General features: G+C 38.5%; 1 protein-coding gene across 2 annotated transcripts in view; it reads left to right on the top strand.

Moving 5' to 3' along the window:
- The window catches only part of rngtt (RNA guanylyltransferase and 5'-phosphatase), a 92,618-nt gene extending 76,109 nt beyond the window's left edge, over positions 1–16,509 (top strand). For both annotated transcript variants that reach the window (XM_044376760.1, XM_044376759.1), the window contains exons 14-16: positions 2,698–2,764; positions 12,440–12,563; positions 16,089–16,509. In XM_044376760.1, coding sequence (XP_044232695.1) covers positions 2,698–2,764; positions 12,440–12,563; positions 16,089–16,255 — 358 coding nt within the window. In that variant the 3' untranslated portion in view covers positions 16,256–16,509. The remainder of the gene's footprint in view (positions 1–2,697; positions 2,765–12,439; positions 12,564–16,088) is intronic.
- The last annotated feature ends 290 nt before the right edge of the window (positions 16,510–16,799 follow it).

Here is a 16,799-nt window from a genome sequence, read left to right as displayed (position 1 = left end):
GGATTTGGGTGAGAAAGGCGTTCTCTGCACTTGTAGTGTAATTCAGACAGAGCAAGTGGGTCTGAGATGTGAGGAGGAGGCATTTCATCCGTCAGCACAAACATGAAGGATTCTGCAGAACAAACATGGAGCCTTTATTTGGACTCTGAACCCTCGTGAATGGATTTCTCTGTATGGACACAAAGATCTCTGGAGCTGGCACTGTGGTGACCTGGCTGTCTCTACTCGGCATGTTATCACAGGAATTGCCAGAACTCCAGTGTATATATTTAATGGATTTTATTTTTTTGGCCTGCGTGCACAGTTATAATTAGTGTTCATTACTATTAATATTAATCTGCAGGATAAAGATAAGGCTGGTGACATTCAGTATTTCTGTTGCTGTCAACAAATTGATTACAGTCAAAGACCAAAACCAACAGTGCATTAGTCCATCTCTCAATATTAATTTGTTTATTTATTCAATGCTTATTTTCGGAGGGAAAGCCTAAGCTAGTTTGCATGAACATTCAAACAAATACACCCCAAACAGAAAAAGACCAGGAGGATATACCAAAGGGCACCTCACAGTTCCAAGAAGTGTACCACCACACTTTCTGAGCCCAAATTGTTGTCTTCAGATATCTTGATTTATACAACCAACTGTCCAAAACCCAAAGACATTCAGTCGACTATCACAGAAGACAAAGAAAGTGGCTGGGACCATCAAATGTTTGGCATTTTTGCTGTAAACAATTAGTTAAAAGATTATTACTTAAGTAGTTGTTGATTTATTTTCTGTTGATAGACTAATCGTTGCAGGTCAAACTGAGTCACAACCCAAATCCCACCTACTGAAGATATAAATCTTTAAAAACAGCTCACAGATACATACTTTGATTTTTATAAAAGAGCAAATAATTTCCTAAAACAGCTGGGCACTGTAGTTTCTAGCAAACATTACCCAAACAGGAGTGAACAGTTTTCAGCTGCAAATTAATAAACATTTGGTGCAGTAATTAGTACAGTACTTACCATGATAGTGTATGTGGGATTGATTCAACATAAACTACAACGCCCATGTTCATCATAATAAAGGTCAAAAAAACAAGATTAGGCTTTGGCTACATGGACAATACTTGTTAGAGGGATAAACATAATATTGGTTTTGCTTTTTTCATGGGATTTGTTGACAATAATAAAAATACTGAATATCACTAAGCTTATCTTTTAACAGAGAAGGAGGAAAAAATGAATTGCTGCATGGCAGTGATAAATTGACGGATGTTGAGTTTGGAATACACATTTGTCATATTTACTATCTTGATCCAGTCGTTATCATAAAAGGTTTTTTATATTTTTTCACTCAGGACAAAGCACGTTGGCTACCTTATTTTTTTCTTTTTTGACGTTAAAGAGGTATTTTTCTAAGGTGTTTACCCTCTGTGGATGTATAAATCATTTGACTGTCATGTCTGATTGCATGATGCTAGAAGACTATACTGATCAGCATCTTGGTTCAAACCAAAACACCTACCATGTGTTAGATGCTGTTTTTATTGGTTTTCTGTGTTTTTAACATAATTGATCTAACTGTAACTCAGAGGAAAATTGATGTTGCAGTGTAATTTAAGACACTAGGACTCTCTTAGCTGCACATGAACCTCAAACAGTCAGATTGCAGTGGAACATCAACGTTGTGAAACAGCTTGAGAATGGCATCAAAAGAGCCCGTTCTTCTGATACATACTCTCATCTGTTCCCTCATCTGTTCCATAGAAAACTGTGTGCTATTTTCTACCTTATGAGTCCTGCAGGTTCAGGAAAAATAGAACGTGAGACACAACATGTTAACGAGAAGTATTAATAGAACCAATGACGGGAATGGACTAAGGTCTTGGCACTGGACTCAGTCCTCACTCAGTTGTGTCCATCACTGCTGCACGGCTATTTGGCTCTTTTAATGTCTAGTGCTGCTTCCTTCCTGCTTGTGCTAGCTATCATTACACAGGCGGGGGTTGGGAGGGGGGGGTTGGAAAGACGGTCTCCGATTTCAGCTGCAGTTGAAATCTCTGAATGAGGTGCATCAGACGACATAGCCGCACTGTAGTTTAGCCATCAGTTTAGTTCCATAGCCCCCCCTTATTTCCGTTCTTAGAATGGTTAACTAATTTGAAAGCAGTGCTCAAAATCTCAGTCCTAACTGCATAAAAAAAAAAAAGGCAGAGGCAGACTTAACAGCAGACAAAGTGTCTGGAAATAACAACAGGCACATGGGGGTGTTTTTAGTGGAGGGAGTGTGTGATTAAGACATCTGTTGGGCATGATTTCAGGGACGACACACAAATACTGCACAAACACATGTTCATACTACTGAGAAACACACATAGAAGCACGTACACAAGACTGTGCTGTGCATATAAACCCCAAAACAGTGTGAATCAATTGTGCTCACAGTCACCATAATTTTCCACTGAATTACACAAAACATGCTCATACTTCAGTTTTCTCTGTAAAAACAGGAACATCAAGCTATGTAGAGAGACAGAAGGGCTTCAAGAGGTGTAATCTCACTTCTCTCCCGTTCTGTTACTAGCTGGAAAATTGAAGCGGTGCAGTGATTTCTTTGCACCGTGGTTACCACTCAGATACTCTCTTGTTGAGATTCCTGTGCTGAGGGTGTTGCGGGTGTTAACCATGATCTTTTTGTCTTTGTAGGCTGCTTCCACAGACTGTCGGCTTGCTGTACGTCGGCAACTATGACAGACCCTTTGCAAAGATGAAGGTGAGAAAATAAATGTGTTGCTTTGATGAATTCATCCTTGTGCCAAAAAGCCAAAGCTCCCTGTGCTCTTCAGCTTCCCTTTAGTGAGCTGTAAGATTTTTGACTTGTTAAAAGCACATAGCAAAGTTTACACTTTCAAGAATTTAAGACATACACACACCATTTGGCAAATTGAGTTTTTCATCATCTGTTGTGACATGAAGATACAGTGTGTGGCGATTTTGTTGCTTTGCAGTTTGCGTAAATTCTTAAACAGGGAACCAGGCCTTTATTTGAAACAGACTTTTTATTTGTTTGTTTATTATAGCAACACACTTTCACCATGTTTACCTGTTGTTTACCGTTGTTTTGATATGTTCCAGATAATATACAATTCCACAGTGCAACACCATGTCATTCTCACCATGCCCACCAATGCTCTCCATTTAACAGACATACTGTCTATCACTAATGAATTCCAGTCAGTTCTACTTTTTTTTTTTTTGTTCCTTCAGTGTGAAAGGAATAGTTTTGGGAAATACGCTTATTTGCTTGGTATCAATCTTATCTAACCCTCGGCTAGAAATGATTCCTATTAAACTATTCCTTTAAGCAGTGCAACTCAACACTTCCTTCAGAGATGTTTCTCAATAATGAATCGGTATATACTGTGCTTCTGAGATGATGTAAAGTTACCGTTTGCTTTTCACTGAACATGTGTAAAATGCAACAGTATGTACAAGTTTGTTCACACTTCTATGTGTCAGAGCTGAAACAATGAGACAATTAATCGATTAATCAAATGAGAGGAAATTAATCTGCAGTTATTTATATAATCAATGAATTGCTTTCCATTTTTCAAGCAGAAATGTGAAACATTCTCTGGATCTAGCCTCTCAAATGTAAAGATTTCTTGCTTTCCTCTGTGTTATATCAATGCGAATTGAATGTCTTTAAGTTTTAGACAGTTAGTTGGACTAAACAAGCTATTTTAAAGGAGATATATCATGCACATTTCCAGCTCTATATTTATATCCTTGGGCTCTACTGGGATATCTTTGCATGATTTAGAGTTCAAAAAACTCCTTATTTATCTTATACTGGTCCTTCATGCAGCCCCTCAGTTCAGTCTCTGATTGAAACAGGCCGTTTTAGCTCCTGACTCTTTAAGGCCCCCCTCCTGATGAGCCCACTCTGTTCTGATTGGCCGGCTTCCAGAAGCTGCTCCACGGCAGACTCCGGAGGCTACGTAAACAAACAATAGTAGAAGAATTTGTTTTTATCGTTCTTTACTCAAAATGCAAATTTCTCAAATACATCCGTACATGTTTGAGCCCAAATCCAATCCAAAATATGTGAGTGGACAATGCAAACAACACATGGAACAACCTTTGCAATAAAGGCTACGGTTTGTGGGCATTTACAAACAATCTGACGTCATCACAAGGAGGAAGTAGAGGTAACATTGCAAAAGAAGCGTTCTCGGCTGTTGGCTTTCAGGGAGCATTTATACATACAGTACATTCACCTCAAGTTTTGTAACTTTTGCCATGTTTAACATAGATATCTGACATCATAACAGTATGAAAATAACAAAATCACAAAAAGCATCATAAGTCCCCTTTAAGATGTCACCTCAGACTCTGAGGATTTGCAATAGATATTTTTCTCTATTTTCTGACCAAAAGATTAAAGAAGAAAATAATCAACAGTGAAAATAATTGTTGGTTGCCGTCCCAGTATACACTATAGAAGTATTACTCTGTGTAGTTGGAGGCACACAGATAACAAGTTTGTAAAAACACTAAATCTGCCAAAATACCATCAGTCTTCTTTTTTTTTCCCTTAAAGAAACAAATCACTTTGTCAGTAGAATAATTATGGCTTCATGGATTACTCATTACACATAATCTGATTATATTCAGTTTAAGTCCATTTTGTGTGTGATATACTGCAGTGTGGGAGGCACAGAGAGGGATTTGTTATCTGCACTTTACAGTGAGATTCAATGATTTCCTTGTTGGATATTGTTAATACGCAGAGTCATGCTATATGGGATCGCACCCACTACATCATCAGACCTTTGACCCGCAGTAATACACACACAGTCAAGTGCACTCCACAGTAACTAGCATCTCATCTCCAGTCAGAGTATTATGGGCATTCAGTGGCCTGGGGTGGAGAGCAGGTTACGGGACAACATGGCAGTAATTTTATATTTGTTTGGCAGTTTGATGTAGATCTCTATGATGAATATTACTCTATATGGAATTGTCCCACTTTGTCTAAATGAGTGTTAGTGTGTGTAGTACTTCCAATATTGATAGTCATGGTTTAGAAACACAGTAGATGAGTGGTTCCTCTACCTCTTGTGTCATCACTGTGTGCCAGATTGCTATTAACAGCTCAGGGCTCTGCAACTGATCAAGGTAGAGTCTGAGTTTGCTGCTCGGGCGCTAGGCTTCTCTCAGCGAGACAGAGCAAACTCTACAGCCCTTGGTCATCTTCTGCCATCTTTCATGTTGTTGTTATTGCTGTGAAATGTGTTTTACAATCAGTCCAAGTGCAAATGTGGTTAAAAAAAATGGTAAGTACATGCCAGCACAGGACATAGCGTCTTCTGGTTTTGGCTGGCTGAATAATGTTCCTGATAAATCTGACATGTAGAGCCACTTCTGCACAGTCTATTTATGTGTGTGTTTGTGGCCTGCAGTGCACCAGCACAGAGTAGTTTTTATATTCATCGCCTTGCTCATGGGCATTTTAGTAATGTCTGTGTCGATTAGATGTAATATGAGGCACATTCAGTTGTCAGCTCTTTGAAATGCGACTGCCTGCTGGAGAAGGAAATTCACCAAACTTTTCTGTAATTAGAAAAATGTCAGCAACTTCATGAAATCCTGTTTTATGGACTTAATCTTTCCAATTTGGCTCCTTATTGTTGTAATTCCTTACACTGTAGGTACCTACAGGGAATCACTAAAATGAATTTTGTAAGGGAGCTCTCATGATGATTTATCAGCTCATCCTTTATAAAAACATATTGTGAGAGAGCAGACCAACTGAAAACCTTTTGTCTTGCCAATGTTTTTACTTTTCTAAAACCCAAATAGACTTCATGAGCGTCCACTAAAATGGTTTATTTATGTAATGTATATCATATATACAATAGTAGCTATGTTACTATTATCATCATTATGTTGCAACTGAACTCTACCACTGCAGTCCTTGTATATTGTCATTGATCTATAAATCTGGTAAATTCCTTTAAGTAGAACTATTTATCAGGTTTAACTTATATTTTATTTTTGTATCTCCAGTCACCGGCTTTATCGTTAATGACAACATAGTAATCACTGAAGTAATTGCTGAGATCTGGGAACTCTGTTACATCACTAAAAATAGGAAAAACAAATCCAACTGATAAGATGATTGCAGACAAATACCACAGGTGAGTCAAACTTATCTGGAAGACAAATCAAAAACAGGCAGTAAAATTATTTACTGAACTGTCCATTGTAAACATCCATCAAAGTTTACAGACCGACTTGGTTCAACTTTGCCAAGGGAGGTAGTGCAGGTTGTGCATTAATTGCAGAGTTGGTGTCCATGTGTTGAAGTATCCTTGACCAAAAGAACTGAACCCCCAAAACTGCTCTGGATGGCCGTGCCACTGCCAGTGGTGTGTTAGTGGGTGAATGAGAGGCAAATTGTAAAGCACCTGTCCACTAAGGTAGAAAAGCATACTTGCTGTAGTTGTGCGCACTCAGTTTTCCTGTTTAATTAGGGGTGATAAGTGACAATTGTGACGAGCCCTGTTTCAATATTGCCTCCAAATAAAGCGGTAAATAATCTCGCTAAACTGTTAGCTGGTTTATAACCTGCTGTGTTGGATCTACTTTTAGTGATTAGATGTCTTTCATTCCCAGATCTCAGCATTGACTTTGGTGAGTACAATGCTATACAAAAAAAGTAAAGTAAATTTAAAAAAAAAAAAAAAGTTTCATCTGTTTGTTTGGATAATTTAGCCAGCCTTCATTCTTATCGATTCAGAGAGTTATTTGAAATCACCTAATTCCCTGCAAAGCTCCCACGAGAGTCATTGTAAACACCAGTGTGGCTGTGCAGGGCATTTAAATGTAAATAGGATGGTTTTGTTACCAATAATTTGTACTCCTGTCCATAGTTCCTAATAGTATAAAAGCTGCATCAATCCAGGTTTGACTTGTAGAAATGGTAAAGTTTGCTAAAGCCTGCTAGAGGTAATGGCCATTGATTCCCCATTTAGATTTAATTTCACTGCTTCATGGAGTCAACTCCCTGTGCAGAACTATATGTGGCCTGTGCGTACAGCTCATTAATCATAAATAATTTGAATGGAGCCTGACAGATCTAGTCACCAGAGACGATAGATAAGAGCATCTCTCTGTCAAAGACTGACTACTCTGATGAAACTATGAGAGTTTGGCAGTGTGCACTTCACCCACTGAGTGCTGAAATGCCTTTGACTGTTTTTTGTTTTGTTTTTGTTTTTTTTACATCAGTGATGTCCCCAATTTGTCTGACTCCATCTGCATCATTAAGTGAGTGAAAAATGTTAATGAGTACAAGTATTTCTCTGTTTAATCAACAGCACTACTTAGTCAAGTATTTTAACTAGGCTTCCATTATGTGTTGTTTTCAGGTTTTTGTTGGCAATAGCTTCTGTGTATTAAATGAGATGTGAGGTTTGTATTAAGAACCATGAATACTGTCAGTGTAATTGAAAGTGCTGCCCATAGAAAACTTCAGAAAAACACTCAATCATGCTGCACAACAAACAAACTAATCAATTAAAAGTTTGGGAGGTAAAAAACACAATTCTATGGTCTGTGTAGTTGTTTCTGTGCAGTTTTTTTTCACGCTGCTTGTGCCATGTTTAACTGCCAGACCTGACAACATAAGTCTACTTTCCCCTCATTTACCTCAGTTACACATTATTACCTTCCCCTCAGAGATCTCCTCAGTTCTGTGACAGTCAATCTGAACGTGTGGGATAATGATCAGTATCATACATTTTCACCAGAAGCCCGGCGCTGACGTCATATAATGGGATCATGAGGAGTCGTTGGGCTCCCATTTGTTTGATCTGTGACTCAGCTATAGCCACATATAGCTGTAATTGTCCTTGTAATTACATTGATGATAGAAGAGATATATAATAGAACATGTGAGGCGGATATTTTAACTTCCGCTGTTTTCATTTCCTGCTGTTCGCTGAGTCATTCAGTTGAGTTGTATATGCATAAGTAGGAACTGATTATTAATGGACAGAATTGTTATGATGCCTCATAGCGTGACATTATTACCAGCACATATTAAAAATCGAATGTTACTCTCAATTCTGTCCATCAGCTGTGACGTTGTTCCCTCTGGGGGAGCGTTTGTTAATGTTTGCATCTTATATCCTCTCCTCGCTTATATATTCTTTCATATATTTTCTCCTTATTAAAATGGACCCGAGTGCTGCCGTGTTGCAGACCTCCGGGCCGGTTCTGATTAAGTCTGGAAAGAAACAAAGGCAGGGTCAGTTGGAGAGCAGTGTTCGAGTAAAACAAAACCGCTATTCAAGGAAATTACAAACTTTCAATGTTTACTCATGCATGCCACTATCTCCACGAAGGGCCTGTAATATTCTGTAGCACCGTGTACCAGCACAACAGTCCCCGTGGAATATAATATTTGATAAAGAAGCAGGTTGACTGTCTGTGTTATTTATGCACAGACTGGTGAAAGGTCAGATGTCATATTGTGTACTTCACCAGTCTACAATTGTCTGTTGTGCTTCCAGTTTAATTTCAGTGCGTGGGATAGAATTAATGACTGTTCTTCCTGTCTTTGGGTGACATTATAAATGGACACACTGGCACTTTACTGATAATGTGTTAATATTAATGTGGTGTGTGTCTGTAAACAGATGTTGATGCCACAAAGTGACTTAATTATTTATGTGCATGAGCTTGTATCTCAAAGGAATAGTTGGACATTTTAGGAAATGCACTCAGTTAGATGAGAAGATTGATACCATTGTCATGTCTGTCAATAAGTACAGACAAGCTCACAAATTGACATGATGTGTCTTGTTTGTTTAATCTGTAGATGAACAGAAATGTAAAAATGACACTTTGCAGTTTAAGAAGTAAGGTGGTGTAACTATCAACAGTTTATCTGTCCAACCAGTACTTTCGTGCAGCGTCTTTGCCAGTTGCCTGGCAACCGTCACGGTAATGATTAGACTACCAGACATCTGGATGTTGTTATAGCACGAAACTCCCCCTGAAACCACGAATTTTTGTTTTAATTTTTGTTTGTGTACATATTTTAAAAAACAAGATATATACTATATTAATAGGAAGATCGTTTAAACTTTGTACAGAGCCAGGCTAGCAGTTTCCCCTTGCCTCTAGTGTTTATGCTAAGCTAAGCTAATCACCTCCCGGTTCCAGCTCTGTCCCTCGCACTCTGACATGAACATGATATTGATCTTCTCATCTAACTCTTGGAAAGAAAGCAAATAAACATACTGAATTTCCCAAAATGTTAAGCTGCTCCTGAAAAATGAATATTTTCTTTTAATCAGGTGACACCATTTGCATGAAGTGGTCACAAAGTGCTTTCCAACACACCAAAAAATGAAGTCACTAATTGTAAACCGCAGCTTTTTATATTTCTTATATATGTATCCAAACAAGGCATTGTGACATGTGAAGCACACACAAGGGCTCTGTATAAAGTAGATTTTAAAAACAGTAAATGTGAAATGTTCATTGGGCTTTATTAAGAATTGTTTGCTCTCAGTTGTTGATAACAGTAGCAGACATTTCTTTCAAAGTTGTGGATTACTACTGAAGAAAACTCACTTTGTATTTCGTAAAGAAAACCAAAAAAAGTGTGAGAACTGGCAGGAGTTCTTCCTCCTTTCTTGTTAAGATTGATTATAGTTTCTAAATCTGAACATAGAAGGATTGCAATAGAAAGCAGAAACACAGAGCTCTCTGCAGCAGTGCACCGCCGGCTGAGAAAGAGTTTGACTGCCAAAGTCCCTGCTAACTGGTGGCACATGTGTGCTGCCATAATGAGACAGATTTGGACGGATTAAGCACCAAGTGGTGATGAAAAATGGCAGCCAACATGTCACCCCTCACCAGCAGGAAGAGATCCCAGCCTGTAGCAGCGCGTCCCGCCTGCCTGTACTGCCCTTCACAGTTCTCTGGCAGCTTGCTGTGCTGAGCTTTAGGAAAGCTTAGAGATGCTGTCGCTGCTGTCTGCCACTCTTCTCCAAATAAAAACATGCTGTTTGACTTATCAACGCGTGTCTTCAAACTGAGATAAAAAGGAAGATGTTTTCAGAGGTAAATCTGAATTTTTAAATTATTGAAATTGTTCACAGGTTATGATTCGTGAAGGCAATTATCAAAAGTGCAGTTTGTAGAATCTCTCTCTTTGGCCTCTTTGGTTCTCTCCATGTTCCTTCCTCACACTTTCATGCTTCCTGTGTGATTTCGACCCCCACTGTGAGCCCAGATGCCCCGCTCTCAAGGATCGCACAAGCTCTTACATAGTCTTTTAGCATCTTGCCAAACACCGGTGCTTTCCTGGCAACGGTGGTCATCCTCTGACCTTGGCTGTAAGTCACGTGTTCACACTCGGACCCTGGAGGTCGTCCTCTTTGTCTCCAGAGTCATTACACAAACTTTTCAATGCAACGAATGCTTGAGCAGCCTTTATATGGGGGGGGTCAAGGTGAGAAATCTTTGACTATTTTGGTTGTGCGTTTCGCCCTCCCAGCAGCACTACAAACTGCATTTTCCAAGTCTTGAGAATCCTCTCAGTGAGACTCAGTCCCTCGACAAATAAACAACAGATGCTCAAATGTCTTCTCTGACTCATACTTGATCTTCAGTATTGTGTGCCATTTTCATACACTTCGACTGTGTTCCAGTGCGCTCAGTGTGTAGAGTTGATTTTGTTTTCAAAGCAGAATGTGATGTAATAAGTCAGTGATCCTGCGCAGCTCAGTAGGCAGAGCAGGAACTGTTGCACTGCTTTGTTCAGGGCTGCATCACAGAGACACAGACGCTCACACTGTTCATTTGTCTGCTTGAGTCAATGTAGAAATACACCAGTTTTAGTGTCAAGCTTTTAAGTAGCGCTGCAACGATTAATCGATGACTTGATCAGCAGAAAATTAATCGACCACTATTGTGATATTCAAATAATCCATTCAGTCATTTTTTTGAGCAGAGGTATCCAACATTTTCTGGTTCCAGCTTCTCATATGTGCAGTTTTTCTTTGTCGTATACAACAGTGAATTGAATATCTTTAGGTTTTTGACTTAGTAAGACAAAACAAGAAATGAATGCAATTTTTTCACCATTTTTTAACATTTCACTGACATTACTTGAGAAAATAATCTGCAGATTATTTTGAAAGTTTAATAGAGATTATCCATTAAACTCAAAATTGAAAAACATTTTCGGCTTCCCAAATTTAAGCATTTACTGCTTCTCACTGTTTTGTATCATTGTCAATTGAATGTCTTTGGGTTTTGAACTGGTAATTAGACGATGTCACCTTGGGTTTTGGGAAATTGGCATTTGTGTCAGTCGGTGTCAAATTGTCTCTTTTGTTTTTCTGACATTTCATTGACCAAATGAATCCATTAATTAAAAAACAGAGAAATAACTCAATAATGCAAATAATCCACAGCTGCAGCAGTAAAATACTGCTGTTCATCACAGACTGCTGAGGCTTTGTAAAGTTTAATGGGTTTTGAAACAGTGACTGCCGTTTCCAGAGTGTAATTTTTTATTACCCATTTAAAGGATGATATCAATGTAATGTTTTTGTTTTTCTTTCTCTTTCTCTCATCACCATTAACAGAGGTGAACATTTTAGAGCAGCAAATGTGTTTGCTGCAGTTTAATGTTCCTGCTGCCTGGACCATCAAATTTCAAACACGTTGCATAACTCTCCTCCACTACACCACGATCTGTTCAACTAATCAGAGGTCTTTGTGGCTATCTTGCCTTCATCATGCTGGGGAATTAGGATGATAAAGGCAAGAGAGTGGAAAACGTTTGATGAGGTGAATGAAGTTGTGCAACGTGTTTTATTTTGATGGGCTTTGAAGCTCACACTGGTCTGGTCTGCACCTCGCTGTGATTGTTCTCATACTTAAAAACGCTGCCACGACTAATATAATCATACAAACAATAGTCATTGTGGTTTTATTTCCATTTTGTGAATTCATTTATTGCTTTTAGACATCATACTCCATGCTGCTGAAGCTTTATTTTGTCTCTTTACTACAGTTTCCAATAAGTAGTAACTGCCAAAGTGAAAAATGTCCCATTAAGGAATAATTTGCTCCATATTCATCATGTTAGGAAAAGCTGCAGTTACACGTGCTGCTCATTATTAACTATTGCAGTAGTCAATGCAGCAGCATCTCTCTGAGAGCTGTTATAATGATGAGTCCTGTGAGACGAAGCAAACTTGCATTACACCAGGCCATCGTAGCTTCTGACTGTGGCTAAATACGTTAGTGGGTTTATCATTTTCATGGGCAACAGAAGAAAATAAAATTACACGGATATTTTGTCCACTCTGTGTCCTTCAAGTACAACTGTGTCCTGTTATCTTTGTTCGCACAGGCCACTAAAGAGCTGAAACAGTACGACAACAAGATCATCGAGTGCACCTTTGCCAACAACACCTGGGTGTTCATGAGGCAGAGGGTCGACAAGAGCTTCCCAAACTCGTACGACACAGCCATGGGTGAGACTCCATTCTTCCCTGTGCAGCAGTTATTTATTAATATCTCACTGTCTCCTCTATCTCTGTCTGTATCTGAGTGAATAACAGCCAGTCAGCCTGCGATTAATGACTCATTTTATCTATATTTCACATCAGCCTCCTGTCGTACTTTGATTTCTGTGTTATGAGAGAGAGAGAGAGAGAGAGAGAGAGTGTTATGTGTGTGTACTCTACTGTGTGCTTGCCATTAAGAATGCACACAGACAGTCTGGACTCGTATCTGGTGCCCAGAATGCTCTTTACAGCAATTTAGGACAAATTGTTTTCTTCATCTCCTCACTTTGAATACAGGAGCTTACATTTGCTGTGAAATGTTTGCCAAAGACTCAGGAATTACAAGATACTTTTTTTTTTTTTTTACATTATGTGTTGTTCGACATTCGTAAATATTTCATGTTAAAGCTGCACTAATCAATATATTTGTATCAGCAATGGATCAAATGACTGTGTGCAATGTGAGAGGGGTCTCTCATAGTGACCGGCTCAGCAGTTTCCTTCAGTTTTACAGAGCATTTTAGTGTTTTCAGCTCATTATGTTTTTTAAATCCCACCACTTTACTGTTGTGTTACAGTCTCACTGCCCTCATTAACCTCGATTCCAGCAGTAGTAGCAGCTGTTTTCAGCAGAAAAAAAGCTCAGATGTATGTGGAGAGAAACACAACTTCTAATGCTTCTTTGTGTCTGCAACACGTTTGAAAAGTGTGCTGGACCAATGAAACAATGTAACAAAGAAAGATGAAGGTCCACACACTGTAGCTCCCTTAGATGCAGTTTATTGATATTGAGACATCAACCATGGATGGTTTATTGATTATTGATATTGGGACATCAATATTAATAAACTGCATCTAAGGGAGCTACAGTGTGCGGACCTTCATCTTTCCTTGTTAACATGTTCGCCAATCAACTTGGTGATATGTAGATGTCGTGTTACAGCTTGTTCCATTATCACCATAAAAATCTGCATTAATTCATAATCAATGATGCCTGAAACATACTGTAAAAAATATTGTTGAAACTATGAAGGTGTTAAATCAGAGCTGCTGTAACATAATCATCAGATCTTGCTTCAAAAACATGTAATATGTTCAAATGAGAGCATAATATTTAATCTTTACAAATATTTAAAAAATGATTGGCCCCAAATTATGTAGAGGCTGGCTGGTAGTTTGCCTTACAGTGTAAATATTGGTTTAGTTTATTTGTATGATCTTACATCCTGTAATAATTGCACAGCTGTAGCAGCTTATTGAAGCAACAAATAAAGAAAAACAGAGAGAAGAAGACAGAAATAATGCAAAAATACTAGTTAACCAGAGTAATAAACCTTATTTGTGTAGCACTTATCCAAATGCTGACTTTACAGTGCTATACAAGAAGGCACATAAAAATACAAATTGAAGCAATAAAAACAAGAAGCACAAGCGAGAAAGAATACTTTTAAAGAATGAATTGAATCGACAGAAGATAGAAAAGATAGTCCTGAATTATTGAGCTTTAGATCCTCAGGTAGGATCTTGTGCAGCCTTGGAGCCCCGCTGGCAAAAGCAGCTTTCATCTAAAATCTAGACAGAGAGCACTGTATTTCTCCCCGAGCTGATAACACTGTGTTCCATTTAGAAACTAGTACACAATCATCTATGTGCTGTTGGATCATGGCATGGTCATGGACTGTGTGGGTCCTTAAATCTCAGACTGAAGTTGACAAAAAACAATTTCTCATATCTATGTAGCAACTGTCAATTTTGCCAGCTGAAATGACAACTGATGAGATTTTAGCAGCTATAACTAGCTCGCTAACTCACATAGACTCTGTTAGTTAGTTGGAATCTCAGTCTCTGTCTGACTTTTTAATGTCTCCAGCTGACAGGTATAAAAAAAATGCTGCATATATGATGACTAGACCAGAACCATGTAAAAATGTAAAAAAAAAAAAAAAAAAAAAGACACATGACATGTCTACACAGGAGGCGTTTCAGCTGCATATTTTTACACTTCAAGTCTATTGTCTTCTATTTTAAGCGCGTAATTACAGTGATTGTGTGTTAAGCGCTGCCAAAACACGAGTGACCTATACTCAATACTGTGCCTGAACGCATCCTGTGTAGACACAGACAGAGCACTACAACTGCTGCTAACCTGTTGCTGTTGCTACACACCCTGTGTAGACGTTGTGTAACTTATAGGTCCCAGGTATTGCAGCTGGTTAGCCCTGGTATACAAGATCATAGTACAGTATGATAAGCAAAAAATGTGACAGCAGACTGTTATTTTGTTCTAATATTACCCTGTTTGGATGTCTACTATAGCTAAACAGTGTTTAGTCAGCTTTAGTGTTCATAGTTTAAAACAATATATACTAAATATAATAAATGTTTCACTTTAACTAGAGAGAAGGATCAAGAAAAAGACTAACTGATGTCTTTGGTAAACAAAACTCTAAATCATGTAATGAGATTGTGTAGTTTGTGACTGTAAACTTCCCCAAATCCAGTAACAGAGTTGTCACCCTACACTCTAATGTAGTAGCATTAACGACCCACACAGTGGATGTTCCACTCCTGAACAGGGCTTTTTCTAACTTTTAACCCCACGTAATAACATAGCTGACTCATGATATGAACTCTTGACCTTGGAAGTGGTGACTACTGTATGTAATGAGCTAGTAGCCAGGCATGTGAACATTGGCAGCATACACTAGAGCAGACAAACACACTGTTTAATCCATTTCTTACATGTTTGCTCTTAGGTTTTTGGTTTTGGAAGGGCAAAAAAAATCTAAAAGCTCCAAACTCTGTATACTAAGTATCATTCTTACTACAATCCTATGCCACTGTTTCCTGTAGGCGGGCTGCCACTGCAAAATTTATGTAACTGAAACACTGTCAGCACACTGCGTCAACATGTGGAGAAGTCAAAAGCTCGAAAGAACTGCTGTGACTATTGGCTGTTCGCTAAAAGCCTCCCCCAAATTTGGCAACCATATCTAAAGTCTTTGTTGTTTGTTATTTTAGAGCTGCAAATGATGCATCAATTAGTTAATTAACAGATGATTAATCACCGACTATTCTGATAACTGATTCATCATTTTGAGAAAAAATTCTCTGATTCCAGCTTCTTAAATGTAAATATTTTCTGGTTTCTTTTGTCTTCTTTGATAATAAACTGAATATATTTGGGTTGTGGACTGTTGGTCAGGACAAAACAAGACATTTGAGGATGTCACCTTGGTCTTGTGGGAAACAGAGATTGACATTTTTTACAATTTTCTATTCAATTTTTTCTGATTTATCCAGAAAAAACTCAACAGATTAATCAATAATGAAAATAATTATTAGTTGCAGCCCTAAAATATATTTGTGCTTCAATTAATAAACATAAATTCTGTGTTCCAAGCAGCTGGAAGTTCTGTCATCATCTCTGTAATAACTTCCTTCCTCCTGTGTGTCTATATGTTTGTGTGTGTTTATTCTTTCTCTCTCCAGCTGTGTGTAAAAGCATCCAGGAGCCCGTCACTAAGGAAATCCTTTTGGAGTATGTGGACCGCTGTTCGCAGGGAGTCCAAGCCCAGAACCGGAAACAACCGGCAGACCCAGACTCTGAGCTAATGCCCCCTCCCCCTCCAAAGAGACCCAACCGGGCCATCCCATAGCCCCCCCGGGGGCCAGGCCCCTCTGGACTGCTCTACAGTCGCAGTGTACATGCACATCACCAGCCGCATCAGCCCCACCTCCAGAAAACCCAACATTTCAAGGCTTTCTTATCCCCAGCACATTTGCTTTATCAGCGTGTACATGTAAGGACTTGAGAAACCTTTAATTGACTGCCTCAACGTCATTAATTTACCTTGTGTAGACTTCTTTGTAGCTTTAATTGCTGGTGTTCTTATTAAAATGAAAAACATCATGCTTAGTTTATTTTTTGTTTTTTCCTATTTATCTTTTTTAAAGTCTGAGCTAATTGGTAATTATGAACGGGGACATTGTTATGACTTCAAATAACACCTGGCTATGCAGACCTTGTTTATGTTTCGTCAACTAGTTCCTTATTTGTACTGAAGGATGAGTAAGCTTCATCAAAGCTCAATCTGCTGTTTTAATGCACCGCAATCAGGAAAAACATTAGAAAAATTATTTCCAGATCTCATTTAGATCCATGTAGCTACATGTGTTTTGGGTTTGGGTTCGAGTAATATC

Source organism: Thunnus albacares, chromosome 16, assembly GCF_914725855.1.
Source record: "Thunnus albacares chromosome 16, fThuAlb1.1, whole genome shotgun sequence".
In the NCBI taxonomy this organism is placed as follows: domain Eukaryota; kingdom Metazoa; phylum Chordata; class Actinopteri; order Scombriformes; family Scombridae; genus Thunnus; species Thunnus albacares.
The sequence above is the reverse complement of the archived record's forward strand: the minus strand, read 5'-3'. Positions and strand labels throughout refer to the sequence as shown.